This window comes from Triturus cristatus, chromosome 5_1 (assembly GCF_964204655.1).
Source record: "Triturus cristatus chromosome 5_1, aTriCri1.1, whole genome shotgun sequence".
Taxonomy (NCBI): Eukaryota; Metazoa; Chordata; class Amphibia; order Caudata; family Salamandridae; genus Triturus; species Triturus cristatus.
The window spans coordinates 316,697,117-316,722,335 of NC_140587.1; the positions used below are offsets into that span (position 1 = coordinate 316,697,117).

The following is a 25,219-nucleotide window of genomic DNA, read 5'->3' on the forward strand; positions in this document are numbered from 1 at the left end:
CTGTGTTGAATTGTACACAAGAAATTGTACAGCTGGCAATGTGATGAATTGCTGAATGCAGTCATATTTAATCTGTGGTCTCTTAACTTCTTAAGAAAGGATGAGTCCAAGCCGGATTAGTGAGCAGTGGAAATGGTGGGATTCACATGAAGAGAAGAGGCTGCATGGAAACTGAAGATGGACTTTATTAGGACTGACTTTCTTATGATTGGTTGTTGTGTTATGCCCCAAAGTCTTTTGGGAATGTTAGTTTTTTAACCAAAGCTGTTGTAATGGCTGCTGTTCAAAATTTATAATTGGTGAACCAAATTATTATAAGCGTAATCCTCGCCCCCGTGTCCTTAATAAAATTGAAAGTTTTTCCATTAGGTTTGCTAGGAACATTTTCATTGTAGGTGATTATTATATTAATAGGCTGCACAGTAAATTGTTTTTCACTTTTATCAGTAAATGTAGAATTTTGTTATGTTTATTGACGTGACGTCCTCACACCTTATTAGAAGAACTTTGTTTACAGTCACTGCCTGGCAAAGTGGGAAGGCCCCAAGCTATTCCTGTGAGGTGCCCGGTAAAGTTCCTGCATTTATATTCCTATTCCCCTGAGATTGAGATCTATCGCTTGGTTCCATATGCCAATATTTTGTGCAAAAGTAAATCTGTTTTGTATGACGGGCTTTCTTTTTTTCTAGCCTTATAATCCGAGGTGACAAAAATGAGCATGCAGTTTTATGCAGTGGAGACAAAACCTATGACTTGAAAATAGCAGATACTTCAAATCTACTGCTTTTTATTCCTGGTTGTGGAATACCAGAGCAGCTGACTGCAGATAAGGAAACGCGGAATCTTATTCACACACAGGTAAACTGAGCTTTGTTGGATTGTTAATGCTGTTAGTTAAAATGTGCATCTTTTGTTAGAATGTGTAATGGTATTCTAAGAGGCATTCTGTGTAATCTCCATGCAATGAGGGGTCTTCTGTTTATGGTGCTCTTGGACTCCATGGCCTCAAGCCCTTGGAGTAAGGTAACCATAACTGAGTGCTGTAAGAAAATACTTGTTGTTTTAGAGCTACAAGTCTTTATGAGATTCGCCTATTCTAGTAATACTCTGGCTAAAGCCAACCGAAGTATGGTTTGCTTCATCTATGACTGTTCGATGTGAGTTGGCCTCTTTAGAACCTAAGAATGCCATGGGCCTGTCCGTGTTCAGTAAACTTGTGAATTGGGCTAGTGAACTTTCTTTATCACAGGTAATCGTCATTTCCAGAGCGAAAGGTTTTGCCTGCTGGCTCTCCTCAGCTTCTTTGCTTGAAAGTTCAATTTGCACTCCTCTATGGGTACACAGCACCACAGTGTATGTTGTCGCGCTTTTGTCATTACCCACTACCCTTGGGCATGTCTGCTGATGAAATGTACGTGGCAAATGTTGCATACTGCTGTGATGTTTCCACCCCGGATTGCCCTTCAGGAGCATTTTAAAGAAGGATCCTCTGATCTTATCAACCACAGTGGTGGATTGCTGCGTCCAGTGGCAGAGAACAACCACCAGGCCACTTTCTCTGGATCTTTTGAACAGTAATCGAGTAAGGTGTCTAGTTTAGGACCTCTGGTGTGTTCTCTTGAGTATCCGGAGAACTTTCATGGGTGAATTAGCATTACAAATATCCTGGTAGATAAATGGAGCAGCATCACGAGGTGGATGAAATTCAAGGGAGTGGTGCAACTTACAGGAGGTAAAATGTGTCACCCAGTGGTGGATGTCTGGGAGTCACAGTAATCTGAAGGAATTCATAAACAGAAGCTTTCCATCCTTAAAGGGCACCTATAGCGACTGCAATGAATGATTGCGATTCAGTGGAAAAGATTCTTATGTAGCAGATTGCACACACCCTAAAGGGAAACTGGAACAAGCAATTGCAATGCAACAGGTCTCGCATTTATGCGAGATTAAGCTATTGGCATTGTAAATGACAATGCCTCATATTTATATTTTAAAAACCAAAACATAAATAAAAGGCATAGTCATTTACAATGCCAATAGCTCAAACTTGCATTATTGCGAGACCTATTGCATTGCAAATGCTTTTTCGGCTCCTGACGCCTGCCTGCCTGCCTGGGTATATCGGAGTACCTGAGAGCTCTAAATGAAAAGGGGGAAGAGATCAAGTGGTGTTCCTGAGGTGTGGACAGGATCTGGTAGTCATAGAGCAGTGTAGGAAGCAAAATAAACCGCTGTGGAAAATATTTTGCTACTAATCCTAGATGGCACGGAGCTTGTGAGTTTAACCCTCTCTTGAAGGGCTTGGGATGATTCCCATCCAATATACTGTCCTCAAAAGTGGGGTTGCATACTCCAATAAAGCGTGCTTCGCAGAGTGAGAAGTGAATGCATGCTGCTGCTAGGCACGATCTAAAAATGTAAATAAAACTGCTAAAAAAGGAGCAATCTTAGACGAGACATTTGAAAATCACTTCAGGAGCAGAGTAATAGTTGTGTTTGTGATTTTTATTTTTTTTATAAAAAAAAAAAATTACAGCAAGATTTTTCTAAAAAAGCGGTTATCAAATGCAGCCTATGAGTCGGGGAAACATTCTAATTGCAGCTCTCTGGCACGGATCCCGCGTTGGAAATGTTCTTAGCTTGTGGCTTCAGGCACGCTAAGAGAGTGGAACCCCTGGGCCACCCCATAGTCCTAGGCGGGAGGATCCCAGCACCAGTGTGTGCATAGGAGTGTGAACACTGAGCATCAATCGAAGCTGCAGGGCCTAACTTCTACTGGGTGCAGTGATTCAGAGGTCAATGACAACACTAAATGTGCAGAAACGCAGCGCCTCGATTATACCAATCAAAGTTTGTGTAAGGAAAGCACTATAACCTATGTTGACTTTATGGTGTCCTTGTACAGTTGGAGTGACGTCAATACAGATTCTCGTGCTAATCGAAGATTTACTCGAGCAATAATGCCGAAAGAAAGGGAGAGAGAACGCCAACATTACCACTTGAACTCACTTAAGGAAATGCTCACCTCTTTCCCACAGAACTGTAGAAACGTTACTTACTGTTCCGTAAATGTTGTCATGGAGATCGACTTTACCCAGTGAGCAAGTTGCAAGGAAAATAAAGGCGTGCAACAACAATAAGGCAACAAAAACAAGCATTTACAATGCAATGGTCTCGGCATTGGTAAAGTTAGAGCTATTGGCATTGTTCATGACATTATTTTTGTTTATGTTTTTGTTATTAAAACATTTAAAGAAACGGCATTGTTATTTACAATTCACAAAGCAAGTTCTTGAGCAGGTCCTCGTACGCGTGGGGATTTATGTGTGTAGTGCAGGATTCACTGCTGGATGGGCCCTTTATAATCAGCCCTTATTCTTAGCCGTCTGGGACTGTTACTGGAGTTAATGCTATTTTTCCCCAGAATACACATGTTGACATTCAGATGACAGGTATGCTTTTCCCTATGGAAGCACTGCGTGCTGTGTAGATGCGTGGTTCTTTGTACTGTGATGATTATGATAGACTTACGTATGAGACTTCAGGAGCATCCTTTAACTCCTCAATATTAAGTTTGGACCAGATGTGATTCCTCTTAGTAACCGGTACAGGAGAGTGATAGGCATGGCAAAGCGCAGCATCCGCATTTAACACCCACTGGCCTTTTTTGGCCCTAGAGCAAGCCAATGCTCTGTGAGTCAGGGTGGTTAAGTCTCCCAGCCAAGGATTTGTATTCAGCACTGAAGGTGGCAGAACTGGTTTTAAGTCAATTCTGGCTCAGGCAGCCTTAAGTAATTTTTTTATAAAGGTAATTTTCTGCTTAAGTTATCTAAAATTTGATTTCATCATTAAGTCAGATTGTAAAAATAATCAGAAAACTACTGTTTTGCCCGTTCCTCAGTGGAGATGGGAAATAAAGAGTTTGATCCGACTCGTACCTATACGAGAAAAGTGAAGTTCAGCCTACTGACTTAAACAGCACTTGACTTTTATTTAACTGTGAGGGCACACTAACCCCAATAGGTGGTGTACCCTAATTTTATTATATATTAGCACCCTGATCTATGGGCTAACTAGGCACACTTTACGGGTGATTTATGGTTATATATAAAAATAGCTTTTTTCCACATAGCAAAGGCAGTTTGTCATGTGTCACTGCAGTGCATTTAGGTACAAATGGTTTTTACCTGCATTTAGTTCTTTAAGTAACAGCCTCAAGGTGGCCAAAACAATTCCTTGCATGCCTCCCATTAACATGAGAGCCACTCCCTCCTCCATGCCCTCCGTCCTCGCAGACACAACCTGGAATCATTGCCACCCTAAATAAGTCCTCATTGTCCACCCTGATTTATCAAACACATTACTGGGGCTGAAAGCTATTTTTTTGACCTGAGAAACTATATAGTAATAGTTTTCTACCTTGGAAATGACAAGTATCTTTATCACTCTGAGTCTACTGCAGTGCATTTAAACTGCAGCATAGGCAGCGAACAGTGGCACTGCTGGCAGAAATATGTTAAGTCACTTATGTGGGTGGTGTGAAAATACACTGCAGCTCATGTATGACGTTGAACTTTCCATGCCACAGATACACTTTAGGTACCATTTACAATGGATTTATAGGTAAGTTACATAGGCAAAATAAAGAGTTTCAATGTACAGCACATGTTTTAATTGGGATGCAAGGACACTATATAACTAGTTAGCAGCGGTCAAAGTGCACAGAGAGGCAACAAATCTGGGGGTGACCTTTCAGAAAAATGCAAATTTGATACAGTCCAGAATTGTTTAACTCTATTATGAATCTGTACCCTTGGCACACTAATGAATGAAAACTGCTCCACCTTCCATCACATCTCCCATAATTAGACCCGCTTGGTCACGTTTGATGTTTCCTACATGAAACTGTGCCTAAGCGAGGCTTCAGTTAAGGTTACCTTTGGTAGTGAGGGCCCCAGAGTAAACACTATGTCTAATGCTCGCAGAGGCTGCATCCGATCCTGGACCAGGTTGGGTCACACATCTAATATCTATATAGACAGGATGTGTGGTACTCTTAAAAACTGTAAAATGTTGATAACCCATAAAACACATAGGGAATAAAACTCTCAGAAATATATGTCATTTAAAAAAAATCTATCATAATTTGCTTAAGGCATTTCAAAAGTAGGGAGAAAAACTGGTAGATTGGAAGGCATTGAGAGCTGAAACCCTGAGTCTATGCCCTAGGGGCAAGGCCGAACAGTAGCGAAGCAAGGGTGCCATCGCCCCTAATGCAAAATAGGGAAATGGGCCTCCAGTGCCCTAGTTTGGAAGTTAAAAAAAGAAAAAAACTATAACTGACCTGCAGTGGGCCCCTCAGTCCTCTGGGCCCGTGTGTTTTGACTTGCAAATGGTGCACTATTGATAACTAGGCCCCTGGAACTAGCAATGTCACACCTCTACCCTTCCTTGTACTGATGAGGGACAAAATATCCACTAACTGTAAAGACTGCAGCAGATTTCAGACGACAGAACATATTGAAAAATAATCAGCCCCGAGGCGATGCACATGAGAACAGTTACTATCTGCACGGGGCTGGCAGGGTGATGAGAAAATGTAATATTAAAGAGAACATTTCCTTCAAGCCTAAAGATAACTGTTCTATCAGCTTCACTTTAATTGTTCAACCTGAGCTTCCGAACTGTGTAAAAATGTTTTACTACTTCCATAAATCTTTCAAAGAAGCAGGGGCGCCTGGATTGCTACAGAAGTGGAGCGCTGCTATTCAAGGAGTGTTATACCCGTGGTATGTGTATTATAACGTCTCCATGAACCAGAGGCGCAACTAGAGCCAAATTTCGGGGGGGGGGGGCTAAGCAAAAATTTCGGGGGGGGGGCTGAATCTTTAAACAGTCAGCAGAGTGGCGCTGATTTCGGGGGTGGGGGGGCTGAATCTAGGCAGAGTGGAGCTGCAGGGGCTCTTAGAAGGGGTGAAACAACAGCGAAGCCTCATTAACATGTAAATGGTCTTTTAAAGACCTGTGAAGTGCTCGGGCGCGGCTTTGTGTCTGCCCGGGAAGTGGTCTCATCCTGGGCTGCCACACATGACGGGGGGGGGGGGGGGGGGGGGGGCTGAAGCCCTGTGAGTCCAATGGGTGTTGCGCGCCTGCCATGAACTAATGCTCTTGGCTAGTCAGGTCTGTAGGAGTATCAACCGTCGTTGCAGGTTGCATGTAATACATAATTTTATAATTTTTAATGGAAAAAAAATTATAAAAAGAGGTTACAAGATTCACTAGTGCACGCCACACACAGATGTTTGCAGGGTGGGCTAGAGCGCAGACAGCAGAAATGTGGTGACCGTGCGCATTGATTTGCATTGCAATGCCTGCATGTGTCTGCATTGTGCTTTTAGGCCGAGTATCTCTCATATGCGATTACATACAAAGGATTTGCACTGGAAGCACAAGTAAGACACGCACAAATGTGAGTCCCGTGGCAGCAGTTGCACGTCAACAGCGCGGAAGCAGTCCCACGTCTACCATGTGAGGTTCGCTCTGGGAGAGAGAGGGCGCCTCTCGGCGGCCCGACATATCCCGCCAACTCAAAGACACAATTAGAATCCAGGGGGCAGACGCTCTGCCATGGAGGTACCCCCTCCCAACCTCGCAGCTTCAGCGTAGCCGCGGGCTGACCGGACTGTGGAAGAGGGGCTCGCTAGTGCCGAATTAGCACTTCCTGGCACAGTGCCATCATGTGGCACAAAACCGTCAGCATTCTGCCCTAAATAAAAGTATTTTAAACAAAGTCCCCAACTGCCCCAGGCAGCCCAGAAAGCGAGTTTGTATCTCGCCCCGGCAGCAATATCCCCGGCTTTTAAGGAGACCAGGATCCGCAGGAATTTAATTCTATCCTCCCTGAAACAGATGTATCCACCAACCAGCCCTCCACGAGATGGGCCTGGCGGCGAGGGTGCGTATCGCGTTGACCCAACCGCACTGGATGCTTTCTGGAGATCAGACCGCCTTCCCATAGAATGGAATCCCTGCTTTCAACAGTGGCTACGGACGTCACATTTTTTCAAGTAAACAGGCAAGAATAGTGAAACCCCTGGTATACCTCGTCCTCTAGTCCCCACAGATCTCACCCCTTCGCTCTGCATGTGTATTCAGCCATTCAGCCAGTCTGGGTTAATATCGTTACTACGATTCATGCACGAGCCCGATTTCTAATTGTTGCTTTCTCAAGAGGACGAGCTCTCAATTAATCTCACTAACAGGAGCAAACAGTGCGGGCCTCGCTTACCATGACTTGTATCAAATTCGTATGCAAGCCTTTAAACAGCGAAGAGAAATACCGAATTAAACAAGCCGAGGGCACCGGAAGACAGCACCGCCTTTCTCCGAGGCAGAGCAGAAATGCCTCGGAGAAACGCAGCGTCCTTTTCGGATCCGAAAAGGACGGGGCCTGATCGGAGTGACGGGACCTCTTCTCCAATGGCTGGCCAGCATTGAAGAGGCCAGCCAATGGAGAACAGGGGAGAAGAGGGGCTGGTTCAAGCCCCTCTTCTCCAAGTCATTAAATCTCTGGACTTCCGGTTCTGCCTTCGGCAGACCGGATGGTCCCGAGACCTAAAAAACGAACTGAAGGGGCGCGGCTGCTAAAGTGAAAGTGTGCCGTGCTTGTAAAAAAAAAAACAAAAAAACATAGATTATAAGGAGCAAGTTGCAAGGAAAATAAAGGCGTGTGGCCGCTATAGTTACATCGTGCCGTGCTGCCAACCCCCCCCCCCCCCCCCCCCCGCCCCCCAAAAACCAATAAGGTAGATGAAAACGTGCAAGCGAAGCGGCGCCATTGCATGGAAGCATGTGGTGTCTGCAGTAGGATAAAATCATTGAAGAAAATAGTGCTTACAGTCTAAAGAACACGTACGGTGTAACAACGAAAGCAAAAGGGCCGTCATCATGGGAGGTTAAAAATGAAGACAAGGCGGGACTGAGGAGAGACTAACAAGCCCAATAACAAATCAGAAGCCAGCATTTACGAAGGACAATGACACAAGCCAATGACCACTATGGGTGGAGAGTGGGCGGGGCTTCCAGTGCATACTTTAATACAGCATGCTTCGCAGAGCGAGCAGGGCATGCGCGCTGCCGCTAGGATCAACCTAAAAGGACTAGGAAGCCATGTTGGCTCCATCCTCGATCTTGGATTCGAAATCTTGGTGAACCCTAATCTCGTGATCAGTGTCCTTCCAACAAAAATACAGACTTGTGGACTGAAAGATTTACACTTCGGTCGCTAATGACAAACTATAGTTGCCAACACCCATTTTTTTTTTAGCTGTTTCTTTTCTGGTGCAAAACAGTGCACACCGATCGAGCACATGAGGGTAAAAGCTAATACCGAAGTGTGATTTCCCAACCACCACCCGAATGCAGCATGCATTTTCATACAGCATGTTATGTTTGAAGAATTTTTTTTAGTGTAATGCCATTTTTGACAGCTAGCCAAATCAAAGGAGAAAAAAATACAATAAAAACATCATTCTGCAAATATATATTATAGCCTTATAGCCCGCCGTAGCGGGCTATACCGGCTATTAAAGGCCCGCCCCCGCTTTAAAGGCCCGAGCCGAAGGCGAGGGACTTTAACAAGGGAACAGGACTTTAATAGCCGGAGAGGCTATAAGGCTATTAGAACATTCTGCCACTAGAGGGCAGAATGTTCTAACAACTAAAACAAAGGCCTCTCAAAGCTCGAGCTCCAAGAGGCGTTTGTAAAATATTGGAATGTTGCTCTGCGGGCCTTTACCGGCCCGGCCTGTAGAAGCAGGGAGCACTCCATGGTCTTCAATGGAACTCCCAACATGCCAATGTTCTAATAAAGATTATACGCCTTTCCTGTTACTGCAGAATTGCTTGGGAATATATTTTCAACGACCAAAGAAGCCAGCATTCGGTAGTAGTCGCTATATACATTAAATTTCAATACAATACAACTTGTACCATGACTGAAGCAAAGGCTACATGCATCCTTATATGGAGGGAGGCCACAAATGTTAGGCGCAAAAATTTAAGAAATAAAAGGGGGCCAGGGAGAGATAACTGGGGTAGTAAGTGGACGAGCTCCTACTACCAAATAGGAAAAGATAAATAGATGCATGCGGAGACAACATCAGAAAGGAGAGAGAGCTAAAAGTGAGAGGGGAACCAGAAGCAGGCAAGTGGGGGAGAAAAAGTAGAAGAGATCTGGATCATCAGAGTAAGAAGAAATTGGAGGGGAAGGTTCTCCGTTAAAATGTTTTTTTTTGAAAACTCTTAAAAGTTTTCGGGGAAGTGGAGGATGAGTGCAAATCTAACAAACATTTTTTTCACCAGGAGTGGCAAAATGAGAACGCCGAAAGGGAGTATTTTCACTAGGTTTCATTTTTCTTGACAGTTGCATACAATGACCTGAGTCAGATATACTTCTTGCGATCACAGCACTGCAATATCCCAAAACTATTTGTGCCGTTCATTAGGCATAGTAGTCTGTAACCGAGATTCACAGCAGATAAACTGCTCTTGGCTTTATTTACAGGCTACTTTTCTAATTGTATCTCCAAACACCATATCATGAACAAGAATTGTGAAAGTCAACAGATCAAGTCTTGCCAAGTCTGCAAAGTTTTTTTTTTTAACTCATTTTTTCTTTCTTTTTTGCAAACTTAAGCATTTGAAGTTAAAAAGTAAAAATGCTGCAGCCAGCCTAAAGGTGGCTTCCATGTTTGTAAGTTACTAAATAACAATATACCCATTACAAAACCAACATTGGCAAGGCCCATAGGTCTCGCCTGTGTGAGATCTGTAGGCTTTGGTGGAGTGTGGCATTGTGTGGAGGGGCATTGTGGAAAGGCATTGAGTAGAGTGGCATTTTCTAGCGTCGGGTGGGATTTTTTGGCATGAAGTAGAGCGGCATAGTGTGAAATATAGTGGCATGTGTTGAGTGGTGTGACATTGTGTGGCGTGACATGGAGTGGCATTGAGTAGAGTTGAGTGGAATTATGTGGCATTCTGTGACTTGGAGTGGTGTTGAGTGAGTGGGATGAAGTGTCATTTCGTGGCATTGTGTGGCGGTAGAGTGTAGGGACATTATATGGCGTTGAATGGAATTGTGTGCAGTGGATGTTTGTGGCATTGTGGAGTTGATTTGTGTGGAGTGACTTGTTATTATGTAGCATTGTGTAGAATAGAGTGGAATCGTGTGGCATGGAGTGGAATCGTGTGGAGTGAAATTGCGTGGTATAGGTTGGAGTGGAAATGTATGGTGTGGAGTATAATTGTCTGGTGTAGAATGTAGTGGAATTGTGTGGCATTGTGTAACATGAAATGGCATTGTGTGGAGTGGAGTCAAATTGTGTGTTGTGGCATGAATTTGAGAGGAATTTTGTGGCATTGTCTGATATGGAATGTAATTGTGTAGAGTGGATTTGAATAGAGTTGAGTGGAATTGCCATTATGTGGAATGGATTGGAGTAGAATGCAATGATGTGGCATTGTGTGGCGTGGAGTACAATTGTATGGCATTGTGTGGAGTGGAGTTTAATTGTGTGGAGTGGAATTATGTGGCATTGTATGTGTTAGGATGAGGGGAATTGTCTCGAGTGAAATGCAGTGTACTGGGGTGGAATTGTGTGGCGTGGAGTGAAACTGTGGAATAGAGTGGAATTGTGTAGAGTGGAATTGAACTCTGCCATTGCGTAGCGTGGATTTGTGTGGCATTGTGTGGAGTGAAGTGGAATTGAGTCAAAATGTGGCATGAGTGAAACTGTGACATTGTGTGGAGTGGAATTGTGTGATGTCCAGTGGAAGTCTGTTTCATTGTGTAACGTGGAGTGGAATTGTGTGGATTCGATTTGTGTGTAGTAGATTGGAATTATGGGGCATTGAGTGGAATAGAATTGTGTGGAGTGAAATTGTGTCATTATGTGGCATGAAGGAGTAAAACTTTGTGGCATTCTTTGGCGTGGAGTAGAATTGTGTTGAGTGGAATTGCGCATCATTATGTGGCAAGAAGTGGAGTCTAACTGTGGCATTGTATGGCATGGAGTGGAATTGTGTGACATGAATTGGAAGTTTTTGGAATGGACTGGAGGGGACATTGTGTGGAGTGGAATGAAATTGTATTCCATTGTGTGCAGTGGAGTGGAACTAACGTGTGGTGTAGAGAAGAATTGTGTGGCATCGAGTGGAGTGCAATTGTATGGAGTGTGTAGGAAGCTCGCTCTGTATATACTATACCAAAAAGAGGTATTGGGTGCACAGAGTCCAGCGAGTCCCCAAAGGTATGAAAGAGATTAAAGTAGATAATACCGTACTTGCAATTTAGTGGTAGCTGTGCTGAGCAGTTAGGCTCATCCGAGGGTAGTGTTAAGCATTTATTGTCCACACTAGGGCAAGAAATGATGTCACACGCAGACTGTATCTAGACCGACTGGTTGTACAAACAGTTGGTTACTTTGTTATTTTATTACTAGAACCTAGAATCACTTAGTGCAAGTAAGTTTTACAGTTTGTTTACAATATTTTTCAGGAATGCAGGAATGTTTTGTAAATGCAGTTCTACACTTTACAGCATTAATGCTTTCTGTAGATGTCAATCAAATACAGTTCTATACTTTTGCAGTGATCAGGTTAGGCAGTTCAATTCAATAGATAGAACTTGCAATGCAATCCTATGAAGGAAAACGATGTTACAAAGTTTGCAGGTAAGTTACTCGAATTACTTATCCAGGCTTTGGAGGTTTAGGACAACACAGGGCAAGGTTCAAGACCAAGTAGGCAGTGCACCACCAGCAAGTCTGGGGCGGCCGGGTGCAGAGGTTACTGGGCCCAATATTATCCAGTGAAGCCTAGCGGGTACCTCGAAGAGGCATGGTTTGCAGGTAGGTACCTGCGGTCTTAGGGCAAATGCCCCGGGGTTGTAGTGAGCTTGGGGGGCACAAAGCAGCACCAAAGCTACACCACCAGTGTCACAGGGGCGGCTGGGTGCAGGGTGCAAATTGACATTGGGTGCTCAATGCTTTCCAATGAAGATCATCTGTTTTGGAAAGAGGGTGCAGGCTTGGAAGAGGAGGCTGGACAAAGGTGACCAACAGCTGGGCAGGTAAGTAGGATAGCTGGGGGAGACCTGGCCACCGTCTGCTGGGCTCCCCAAATTCGGGGGTGGAGGATGCAGGGGTGCATTTTGGTATCCGGTTTTCTCAGCTGGTTCCAGTTGCGCTCGGGGGGACCCTTCGAACAGAGGCTGCAGGCGTTGTGTGGGGGGGTGGTGGGGTGGGATGTCTCCTGGAGAGGTCAGCCATTGATGCAGATGATGTCAGGATTGCCGGGGAGACTCCACAGGAAAGGTGAGTCACTGAAACTTGGGCTGTGGGCTTCTGGTGCAGAGCAGTGCAGTATTGTGGATCCGCTTGGATCCGAAGTCTTGTGTTGGTTTATTAGCTGGACAAATCTGGTGTCCATGTAAGACAGGAGTGGTTCTTGAGGTTGCTGGCTGCGGGCCACGTCAGTTTCTGGAAGCAGGGTTGCTGGAGGAGGAGACAGGCCGGTAGGGTTGGGACCAAGTCAGTCGTTTTTGTCTTCTCCACTGCTGCACAGCTTTTTGATCCTTCTTCTCAGGTCGTGGAATCTAAGGAGCATGGTTCAGGGGTGCCCAGGTTGGGACCAATGGGTCCCTTCGCTGGGGTGTCTACAGCCCTCCTTATGCCACCCTCCAGTGGGAGGGAGCATATGTCTCGTCCTGATTGGGGTAGTCCATTCATCTTCAAGATGGAGGGGGCACCTCCCTTTCTTCCTAGGTTTCTCCGCTGATTCTCCCGCCCAAAGTGGGGGTCAGAACCGGTGGGCGCCAGCTTTTCATAGCAGCAGAGGCTGGAGGTATTTAACAAAGGCGGCAAGCCTTTGAAGCTTTACCCAACCTGGGGGAGGAGGCATGACGCCTCTGCCCAGGATGTGCTTTAAGGACCAAGAGAGCGGAGTGCTCTCTACCCAGGGGTCCAGAAACCAGTCTTGTGCTGGCAGATGGCTGGTAGCCAGTCAGGAACCACACCATAGTTGGTCGGTTTTCACGAGGCATCTCTAAGATGCCTGCTGAGTGCATTTTACATTAAATCCAACACTGGCATCGGCGTGGGTTAAATGTGCTGAGAAGTTTGGTACCAAACAAACTTCCCAGTCTTCAGTAAAGCCATAATGAAGCTGTGGAGTTTGTTTTGACAAACTCTCAGCCCATGTACTCAAAATGGCTTTATTGTATTGTATGTCTGTAAACTTTTTATGGCTTGGTAGCCGAAATAAATATTTACTACTACTCAAAATGGCTCCACTGCACTACCAATGTCTGTGAATGGCACAGACACTGTAGGGGCATATTGCTCATGCAGCTATGCCATCACCTGTGGTATGGTGCACCCTGCCTTTAGGGCTGTAAGGCCTGCTAGAGGGGTGACTTACCCATGCCATAGTTAGCGCTGGTGGGCATGGCACACAGATGTGTGTGCCTTGTCGACTCTTTATTTTTGGTCTGCACCAAAACACGCAGCTTGCAATGGCAGCGTGTTGGTGTTAAGGTGAGTGGTATCTGATGGTGGCACAATACATGCTGCAGCCCCCAGAGGCCCCCCTCTGGTCACAAGGTCCTTAATTCCAGGGGTACCTTTTACAAGGGACTTGCATGTGGCCCAGAAGTGTGCAGATTGTGGAGACAAAAGTACAGTTTTGGGAAAGAACACAGGCCCTGGGAGCATGATTGACAGGACCCAGGGTGCACACAGTCAAGTTGGCATCCTGTATCTGGCAAAAAGTTTGGGAGTAACCATGCAAAAAGGGTCACTTTTCTACAGAGTGTAATTGTGGCGTGGAGTGGATCGGAATTGTGTGGCAGAGAGGACATTTGTGACACTGTGTGGAGTGGAACTGTGTGGCATGGAGTGGAACTGTGGCATTGTGTAGCATGGAGTGAATTTGTGTCGTTTTGTGGATTCGCATTGTGTGGAGTGGAATTGTCATTATTAATGTGTCATTAACGACGTGTGCAGGTGGGCACTAGGACCCTGCACTGCCAAGATGGGAGGGGACTGGACACTGGACACCACTTCCAGTCCGTGAGAAAGGACATATACACTCGCAGGAAACCAAGAGGGGAGAAGGAGGTGCCCGTGTGCACCGCACTGACCTCGCGGAATAGAGAGGAGTTTTGCACACCCTTACCGTCGTCCTCGTGTTGTCTTTTGGGGCTGAGGCACGGAGGACACGACATCTGGCGACAGAGGGTGGTGAGCTGAACCGCGGCACGCACCGCAGTGTTCCCCTTCTGCAAAAACGGCACCAGGAGCCCACCCTGGTCTGCCATACCAGCATGATGTCTGGTGCCCACCCCGAAAGCGCTACAAGACACAGTGCTCACAGTGACTTCGGAAGCCTACCCTGGTCTCGCACCTCCCTGTGACGAAGGATGAAGTCGGCAACATGCCTACAAGCAAGCGGAAAGCACTACTGTGTCCTTTGCAGCTGTTTGAGCCTCCCATTTTAATCTCTGATAGTCACAAGATCTCACGAGAATGTGACACACTGAACGGCCATTATGGGTAGTAAAATAGCCCAGCGGCCATTTCAAAGTCATACAACCTCCCTATAAGCAGATACAGCAAATGCACACAATACAAAAGGAAAGATAACACTACAAACTGGGCTGCCCACGGGGCAAACACATACACTTCTAAGGACATAACACAGCCAACAACATGTTTGCAACCATTTTGCCTTAGCCATGACGGAAGAGTGCAATGAGGGTGCAATTCCAAGCGTGATCTTCCAACAACTTCTGCCTTTTGACCTCTCCGTCTCTCAAACTAAGGGTGTTTGCTGGTAGAAATGGATCAAATGCTTTGAACACTACATGCGCTCCATCTGAAAAAACCACACTGATGAACAGACCAGAGACCTATTCCTAAACCTGGTTGGTGATGTTGAGGATGTGCTCATAAATTTCCCGCCCGACTCAATGGCCAAGCACAAAGGCCGGATAAAACGTCTGGCGGACAGCTTCGACCCCCTGTGAAATGTCGATTTTGAATGTTACACGTTCAACATGGCGTGCCAACGATCGGATGAGTCCCTTGGCAATTTTACGACACGGCTGCGCAAACTAGTCACCTATTGCAAGTTTGACAAATTTGACAACAAGGTAGCAATAAGGCTGCGCATCATCGAAGGATGTCACTCAACTGGGTTCCGCACAAGAATATTGAAGGGAATGTACACGCTGGACAAAATACTGACCATGGCGCAAACAGAAGCCATGGCCACATCGCAAGCTATACACATGGAAAATGGGAGAGCGCGGATGATTGAACAGGCTAATCGCATGGGCAGGAGCAGCTGTAGACATGACAAGTGATCTCTGCCACTGAAGGAGAAACATGAACGGACATGCTATTGCTGCTGATTAGAATACCCGCATGTTGGTGCCTGCCAGGCCACGGGACACAAATGTCGGAAATGCAACAGCGACGATCACTGTGCGAGTGTCTGCATGCGTGGACACATCAAGTCAGAGGGCAACCTGCCAGACCACGACTGACTTAGACTACACGCACGGCACATGGCAGCATGCAATCGCAGCGCATCCACTGACTCTGATGCTACTAACGCACAAGAGACCACCCAACGTTTATAACTCATGTCAGACATCCCAGTACAAGAAATCTCGTCCGAACATGCTCAGCTCATTGACAAACAACAAATAAAGAAGACATCTGTGGATCTTCAGGTCGGAAATCAAGCAACCCGATTTGTACTTGATAGCGGAGCAACATGCAACCTCTTGTGCGTGTCGGAGTATGAAAAAATAAACCCAAACCTCCGTTGTTGCCCTCCACTGTCGATGTCTTCACATGGGGTGCAAAGCAACCTGTAGTGAATATAGGGAAATTTGTGGAGACGCTCACATACAATGAAACGTCTGTGCAAGAAGAGATGCACAACCTATGGGGAGACATCCCAGCGCCGTGTTTGCTCAGCAACATCACTGCTCAGGTGATGGGCCTAGCTATGACATATCACATGTCTGAGCATCAAAACATCCTGAAAGAACACCCGGCGATCCCCAAAGGGCTTGGGAAGCTGAAGGACATGTAAATAACCCTTTATTTTATTTATTTTTATACATTTATATAGCGCCTGGTTACACCTACCGGTGTGTCCCCGCGCTAGAGAGAGTTCAAGGAGGAGAGAGATGGGTTTCTGCACGCATGCCATTGAAAGGAATATAGCGGAAAAAATTATCCCAGAGGTGGATGAACAAATAGCCAAGTTTTAAGTAGCTTACGAAATATAATTTCGCATTGTTCTCTTCTTAGGTTGACAGGAAGGCTATTCCATAATTTTGCAGCTCGGTACCTGAATGAACGTTCGCCCATTCTGGCTCTAAAGATTCTTGGTATGTTCACCAGGTCCTTATCTATTGATCTAAGGCAGCGCCCTGGTATGTATTTCGTGATTAACGGTTGCAGATACCTAGGACCTTTCTTTATCAGAATTCGATGGCAATGACACATTGCCTTAAATACTACTCACTTCTCCACAGGAAGCCAGTGGAGAGCTGTCAGAGATTTCTTTGCATTGGTTCTTCGTGGCAGCCCCAGCACCAGCCGAGCTGCTGCATTCTGTACTCTCTGCAGTCTGGCCATGTCCGTCTTGGTGGCTCCAAGATATAAAACATTTCCGTAATCCAATTGAGAGGTTACCACAGAGTGAACAATGGTCTTCCTAGTATTAGACGGTAATAAGTCTAGTATTTTTTGCAAAGTTTTTATTGTGGCATAGCATTTCCCAGCTACCTTCCTGATTTGGCTCTCGAATGTCAAATCGGAGTCGAACCATATTCCAAGATTTTTTACTTCCTCTTTAGGAATAGGTAGTATGCCCAGAGAGTCAGGCCACCATGCGCTTGACCAAATAGATGGTGTTTTCCCTACGACCAGGACCTCAGTTTTGCTGCCATTTAGTTTGAGGCACTGATTTGTCATCCAGAGTGCTATTTCCTTTCGACATTCAGAAAAACGAACAGCTGCTTGGTCCTTGTTTTGGGAGAGCAAGACAATCAACTGTGTGTCGTCTGCGTAAGACACTATTGATACCTCATATTTCTCCACTTTTTCTGCCAGAGGTGCCACGTACACATTGAAAAGAGTAGGGCTCAGAGCTGATCCCTGTGGTACTCCCTGAGACAAGGGAAAACTCTTCGAGCAATGTGATTGTTGTGAAACTTGAAAACTTCTTGACGAGAGGAGCGATGCTAGCCACTTGAGTGCACTGTGTCTTACACCGCACGCCTCTAGCCTATGCAGGAGCATTTTATGGGAAACGGTGTCAAACGCCGCGCTGAGATCCAACAGGATCAGTGCGGCTGTTTGTCCCTCGTCCGCATATTTTCTCAAAGTTTCAGAAGCCATGAGTAACGCAGACTCAGTGGAATGAGCACTCCTAAAGCCTGATTGTGAGGGTGCAATATGTCATTCCTATTTAAGTGTTCTACCAGCTGTTTGTTTGCTATCTTCTCCGCAATTTTTGCCACGAATGGTAAGAGAGAAATCGGGCGAAGATTATCAAAAATATTTATATCTAATGAAGGCTTCTTCTTTAAAGGCTTGACAATGGCCTGCTTCCATTTTGCAGGAACCATGCCGGTTTTAAAGGAGCGCTGGATAAGATCCGCTATATACGGCATAATAACACTGGCTCCCTCCATTACATCCTTCCTCCTTTACATCAATGAAGCAGTCAAACCAGTGGCTCAAAATCACTGCAGAGTTCCTGTGCACGCCAATCGCAGGTGGAGGAAGAACTAAAGAGCTTGCTAACACAGCCCGTGGACGGATCAACTCCATGGGTGTCTCCCATTGTGTCCGCTCCCAAAAAAACATGAAATAAATACTTATCTGTGTCGACCTGTCTACCGAACACGCGATTGAAAGGGAACAGCACCCAGGCACTCACTTGAATGACTTGATCAGTTGTCATGCGGGAGACTGTTTGTTCTCAAAGCTAGAGTTATTCAAAGGCTATCACCAGCTGGAGCTTGACCCTCAGTCCCTCTACATTACCACATTCTCCACTCACCTGGGGCTATTGCGCTACAAGCAATTAAGCTTTGGAGTGTCTTCGGCAGCTAAAATATTTCAGGAAATGATGCGATGAGTGATTTTGGCCCGTAAAATACTGTCTGAAGTACAGCGATGATATCCTAGTATTTGGTCGCACAAATGAGGAGCAGTACAAAGCACAGAGGAAGGTATGCAATCAGTTGGAAATTGCTGATCCGACCCTGAATGAGGGCAAATGTAAACTGGGAACAGGAGAACTCGTTTTCTTTGTGCACATTCTCTCCTAGAAAGGAATGCGTCCAGACCCCAGCAAAGTAGAAACGGTCCACAAAACACAACCCCCAGTGGACTTAGCAGAGGTGAAGTCATTTATTGGGTTGGCGAGTTACTGTGCTTCCTACATCAAAGACTTTGCCACAGTGAGCACCCCACTTCGTGAACTGACTAGACAAGGGCGCCATTCCTATGGACCTCAGAGTGCGATAAGCCGTTTGGGGACATCCGGTCACAGCCGTAGACGACCTCACCTACTTAGACGTATGCGGTTAGGAGCCACCATTCTTGCACAACATAAGCCTGGAAGAGACTCACCAAGGCACATTGTTGCGTATGCGAGCAGAAGCCTGTCAAACGTAGAAAGAGAATACTCTTAACCAGATGAAGAGAGCCTGGCGGTAATAGGGGCATGCAAGCACTACCACATGTTCATTTACGGGAAGTTATTCACAATCCTGACAGACCACCAAGCACTGGTCACGATATACGGCAATCCGAATGCAAAAATTCCACTGTGCATCGAAAGGTGGGGGATACGACTGATGGACTACGACTTCAAAATAGTGCAGAGACGAGGGAATGAGCACAACCTTGCCGACTACATATCGCAGCATCCCCTGCCCGGGGGAACAGAGACACCCTCCATGGCTGAGGAATACCTTAAGTTTGTGCTACGACAACACACCTGCCCTAATCATGATAGAGGAATTGGTGCAGGAAACAACGACCGATGTCACGCTAAAAGCAGTCAAAACACTCCTACAGCAACAGAGGTTGAGACGTGAACAACAGCAGCCCAGTATGTGAAGGGATCAGAAGAGAGGAAATACTCTCGTTCAAACAAGTACAGGAAGAGCTGTCTGAAATAGAGCTAGTAATACTGTTGCGAGGCACCTTGATAGTCATAACGAAGACCCTTTGACGGCAGACAGTCAGCCTTGCCTATGAGTCTCAGAGGCATGTTGGCAACAAAATAAATGCTGAGGGAAAAGGTATGGTTCCTTGGACTTGATGGTCTGGTAAAGGACATGATCATGCACTGTCGCCTCTGTCAGATGACCTGAAGACTACCCAAGCCGTAGCACCTATTCATGTCCCTGAGGCTGTGTGGACGACACTGGCCGCAGATTTCAATGGGCCAGTTGCTGGTAGTCATCGACAAATACTCTCACTTTCCTGTAGTGCGGCAAGTGTCATCCAGTGTCATCCGCATCAGCAACTGCCACCTTACCGATTTTGGATGACATCTTTGCAGCTTGGGGTGCCCCTCTGACACTTAAGACAATGAACTACCGTTCTCAGGAGAAGAATTTTGCAAGTTCATGGCTTATCTGGGAGTACACCATAGGAAAATAACACCTCTGTGGCCACAAGCAAATGACATGGTGGAAAGGTTCCTTAGCAACATAAAGAAAGCTGTCCAATCAGCAAAACTGGGGCAGATATCTGTGGACCAAGCACTGTGTCAATGACTTCGAGATTATTGCAACACCCCACACAGCTCCACTTGGCGGTGCCCAGCAGAACTGGTACTGGGAGAGCAATCAGGGCACGTCTGCCTTAACTGGAGGCCAACGCACAGCCAGAGCACAGTGATCTTGCCGCACGTGACCAAGAGACCAAGAGGAAGCTGAAACGACAGGCTGACACACGGCGTCATGCCACTGCGTCTGGACTATAAAATGGAGATCTAGTCCTTGTGCGCCAACGGCAAACATGTAAGTCACAGTCCTTTCTCAAGCCAGCCACTGAAGATAACAAATGTCAAAAGGCCCATGATCACAGCAGCGACATGATCCTACTTCATCACTAGAAATAGCTCAGAACATCAGATGATGATGGAGAGGCACGGGCAAGTACCGAACAGAAGTCTTTGAGCGGCGACACTGTGAAGTCGATGGAAGCAGCTCCTCACAGCAGTGAGAATCCTCTCCGAGCTGAGACTGCAGGAGAAGAAAAGGGGTAGGGAAAGGAGAGCTCCCACCCAAGGAGAGTGAGTCGAAAACCCAAAAGGCTGATTGAAGAACTATGATGAATGGGTCGAAAAACAGAGTCTCGATATTCAGCCACAATGTCTCCCTCTCAATATCTCTACATATTTGTTGCATGGGTGGAGCATAGAACATGCTTATTTCCGCCAACTAAAGCAGGTGTTGGGAAAGTGTTTATTTTGTCAGCAAACAGGGGAGATGTAGGAACGACATGCGCAGGTGGGCACTAGGACCCTGTACAGACCAGATGGGGAGGGGCCTGGACACCGGAACCCACTTCCGATCAGGGAGAGGGGACATACACACTCACAGGAAACCACAAGGGGAGAAGGAGGTACCTGTGTGCACCGTACTGACCCCCGGAATAAACAAAAGTTTTGCACACCCTTACGGCCCTCCTCATGTCATCCTATGGGGCTGGGGCACACAACAGTAATGTGGCATGGAGTGGAATTGTATGGCACGATCTGATAGATATCTAGCCGCAGATTCCTTAACTTAAAATATCCCCAGGCGTCAGACTGGATCCGGAAAATACTTTTTCCCAGCAATACCTCTGCACGCCGGGAGGCGGCCCGCTCGGCTCCGTCCTGACGTCGCCCGCGGAAGTAACGTTAATGGAGCCATATAAGCCGCCCACGGCGTGCTGACGTAAGTTTTCTTCTTTTCCGCGTCCTAACGCGGATCCGGGAGAGTAATACCTCCGGCCTGTTTTTGTATTTTCAGGCCTTCTCGACGCCCTTTTTGCGTCAAGGAACAGTGTGTTCGATGCCTGCGGGCTTCTAACCGTGCCGCTCCTGCTCCTGCTCCCGCCAGATGTCGGCGACTGACCCACACGAAATCTGTATGTGGTGCTTGGGCGAGCACCACGACTCCGTGGAGTGCGACACTTGACAACAGCTGCCGCACAAAGCCCTGTGGGAATGCCGCATGAAGCTGCTGTCTGCGCGGGTGTCCCGAACTGCCCCCTCACGACACCGGTCTCCTTCTCCGGCAGAATCATCAACACGGCGCCAGTGCTCGCACGACGATGCTCCTGTTAGGGGCAGGCCCCGGGACGTCATCCTTCACCTACCTCTGGTAAGCACAAACGGAAGTCGCGGAAGTCGTTGGCTTCACGCCGACATCATATTGGGGCCTGTAGCTCACGGTCTTTGCCACAATCTGGCCCTCAGCGGTCGGACCTCGCATATCCTCCATTTCCGGGTGCCAGGGCGACTCGACCTCAGATGGAGGACTACTGCAGGGCTCTGCAGTCCTTTCTGGCATTACCCCCTCCCTGGCGCACCTTCTGACCCCACAGGCGGGTTAGGGTCTCAGGTCGAGACCCTGCAGACGGGTTCGCCCTCGGCTCCAACCAAGCTCCCTGACTCTGACTCCACAGACGCCGCAACATCTGGACACGGCCCGGCGGGGCATCCCATGGGTCTAGCCCTTCCATAGCGCAGGCGCACAGCATTCCGGGGCGACCTCGCTCGAGGTGGCAGCGGTGCGATGCACATCACCGCTTCAGCACACTCTCTCCCCGCAGGTTTCCACCTCGGGTGATGTAGAGTCTGTGCCGGTCCGACTCTGAGCGGTCGACACCTTTTCGGAGGTTGCCGACGCTGGCTCGACTCCGGCAGCCGAGGCCTTTTCAAAGGTTGCCGGTGCTGGCTCGACTTCGGCAGCCGAGGTCGCCGGCGCCGGTTCGACTCCAGCAGCCGAGGCCTTTTCGGAGGTTGCCGGCACCAGCTCGACTCCAGCAGCCGAGGCCTTTTCGGAGGTCGCCAATGCCAACTCGACTCCGGCGGTCGAGGTCTTTTCAGAGGTCGTCAACGCCAGCTCGACTTCGGGAGTCGAGGCTTTTTCGGAGGTCGACGACGCCAGCTTGACGTCGCGCTTTCCGAAGCGCACGCAGATGGGGCATTGGCCTACTCCTTTTGCTGAATTTCTCCTGAGTGGCCGGATTAGCTTGCGTCCGTCCCCTACCGGTAACTTGCTGTCCCCACCTCGTGGGGCCACGGAGGCTAGTGGGACGTTTCTCAGGGCTGTTTGCAGGGCTGCAGCCATTTTGCACATGCAGCCGCCCTCTGTCTCCAGGCCTTCTGAGCCTTTGCAGGACCTTCTCCACCAGGGCACGGGGCACATAGAGCCATTGTTGCCGTTTGCGGAGTCCTTATTTGACATCCTTCTCGGAACGTGGGCTAGACCCTCTTCGGAGGACCCCGTGGATCGTGCTGTAGCACATCGCCATCGGCCTACTCCCACTGACCCCGCCTGTTTGACCCTCCATCCTGGAGGACTTGTGCTTCAAGCAGCCCTCTCTATCACTCCTGTTCCGTTGCACCCTCCCACTCGGGAGTCTCGGTGGTTGGAGACATGGGGTCGTGATGTGTTTGCATTCGCCAGTTCGGCGCTCTGGTCCCTGAACGCTTTGTGTGTGTTTCCTCGGGCTACGTTTGCCCTTTGGGACGCTGTGGAGCAGCTCCTTCCCTCCTTGCCGGACAGTTCGCGTGCTGATCTGGTTTGCATCATCAGTGATGGCCATGATATGGTGAATTTTTTTAATTCGATCTGCCATGGACACCACGTACTCGGTAAGTCGTGCTATGGCCAGGTCAGTTGTCTTGCGCCACCACGCGTGGTTGCGCGATGGCGTTTTCCCACAGCATGTTCAAGAGCGGCTTGGGGATCTGCCATTTGATGGCATCACTCTTTTTGACACCCATGCTGACTCTGCGGTTGGAAGACTCCTGTCTGATTGTCTTCCCAGGTTTTAATCCTCCTGGAGAGTTTTTGAATACGTGACGGTGCCGTTACGTTCTTTTGTGATGCCCTTTGTGGGTTACTGAGTTTCTCAGTTGCGTGGCTGTTCAGCCGTGTTCTTTTCTTCTTCTGTTACAGCAGGATGACTGTGTTACCTTTCATTTGAGCCTCTGCCTACGAGCATGTCTCAAGAGGGACCCTTATTTTGTAGTGTGGTGCCTTACCCTATGTGGGGTATTTTTTGGCAATTATATTGCTACTCTTCCTTGCCTAGGAACTTTTCCCGCAAGTTGACTCTTCCTACTATCGTAGGATATCACCTCTGGTAAGATCCATGGGCTTTGTTTTTCTTCAGGGGTGACTTGTTGGTTGTCTACGGTGAGCCCATGACCCATCTCCGCCTCCCTTGGGACGTCCGTTCCCTGAGGTTTGCTTCATGGTTTTGTCACACCTGTTCATTCCGGGCGTGTTCTTACGCCTCGCTGTGCTCCTCTTGCTTGTCTACGGGTGGACATGCGCCCCGTGGGGGCAGGTTCCTCTGGCCAGTGCCGGAACTGTATCTTCTGTATTCTGTGAATTCTTGCATTTTATGCTCTAGGTCTTTCTAGCGCCTAAGAACTTTCCTGGCAAGGTTTCCGGTTCTTGGGTCCGCTTCATTCGTTCCTGTCCTCTGCATATTTCTTAATTCTCCAGGAATAACTCTTCTACACAGTCTCCTACTTGGTGAATGCGGTTGGTCTATAGCGGAGTGTGCCTTTGGGAAACAGGCTTCTGTCTGTGCCTTATCTCCTCTTTAGGGTTTCTTCAGTTCCCGTTTAAGTGGCAGAATTCATGTCTCTTAGTGTATATATCGTACGTTATACACGCCACAAGGCTGCTCGCATTCTAGGTTCTTTTTGCCCTCGTATTGGGCCTTCTTGCTCACTCTCTCCTTTCGAGATACAGTCCCCTATGTGTTCGTGGCCCTGCCAGTTATCCACTCGCAGCGGCACCTTTTGGTACATTTGGCTGTATGCCTACCTCCTGAGCTTGCTCCACAGTAACTCTTCTGTTGTCACATGTTCTACGGGGTACACATTGGTATGTGTTTTGTATTACGCACACAAGCCTTCTCTTGCGGTTCCTGACCTTCCCCGGTCAGTCTTCGGACTGTCTCCTGGTTTCATTTTTTGGCACCCCATGTGGTGTATGTTCAGGCGGTATGCTCTACCGTTCGCATGTTGTCGGGTCCTTTTGGGCCTTTGTGCATTTTCTATTGCGTTGGCACTGACCTTTCTAGTTCCACATTCATTTTGTCTGTGTCTTGACCAGAGAGGTCTCACACCATCCCTCGCCAACTTGTCGTGCTTTTGCCGTCCCTTGTCCATGTTCATTACAGCGTTTCCTGGGTCTAATGTCAGCTGCCCTGCATTGCGGTTCCCACGTCTTATGGCTTTGGTGTTTATTCTAAGTTAAGAAATCTGTGGCTTGATGTCTCTATCAGATGGAAGAGTTACTTACCTTTGGTAACAATATATCTGGTAGAGACACAGTCTAGCCGCAGATTCCTTAACGCCCGCCCATCCTCCCCACTCTGCGAAGACCTTTTCATATGGTGTCTTTCCGCCTAGCCCCCTCTTCCCGGTGGCCTTGGTCTTCCAGAGGTGTGCTTATCTCCTCACTCTGTGGTAGGGTATATTGCTTTGCCTGGGGACCTTCGGACACCCCTGTTTGGTTGGTAGCGTGTTATCGTACCTTCCTTTATAGCTGGGGGTCTTGCTTGGATTTCAAACCCCTTTGGCTCTCCACTCCATCACTGGATTTTGGCTGGTTAACGTCTCTGCTTTCCACTGCCTACTCATGTTGCTTCTCCGGTGTTCAACAAGCATGGGGTTCTTCGGTTTTTAATTCCCTCACACTGCCCATGCCTGTGCTTCTTTCAATGGCAATCAGTTAGATTGGAATTCTCTTGGTGTTCCAGTCCTTCAATCACCGTAAGGTCTGGGTCGTTCACTTATAATCACTAGTCTGGCTGCATGTTCCTTCCATATTGTGATTCTTTTCACCTCCCTCCTATGGTAACGAGCTCTATCT

General features: G+C 47.5%; 1 protein-coding gene across 2 annotated transcripts in view; it reads left to right on the plus strand.

Moving 5' to 3' along the window:
• DSCC1 (DNA replication and sister chromatid cohesion 1) overlaps positions 1-25,219 on the plus strand; it is a 169,737-nt gene that overhangs the window by 20,771 nt on the left and 123,747 nt on the right. For both annotated transcript variants that reach the window (XM_085605046.1, XM_085605047.1), the window contains exon 2: positions 690-858. In XM_085605046.1, coding sequence (XP_085461172.1) covers positions 690-858 — 169 coding nt within the window. The remainder of the gene's footprint in view (positions 1-689; positions 859-25,219) is intronic.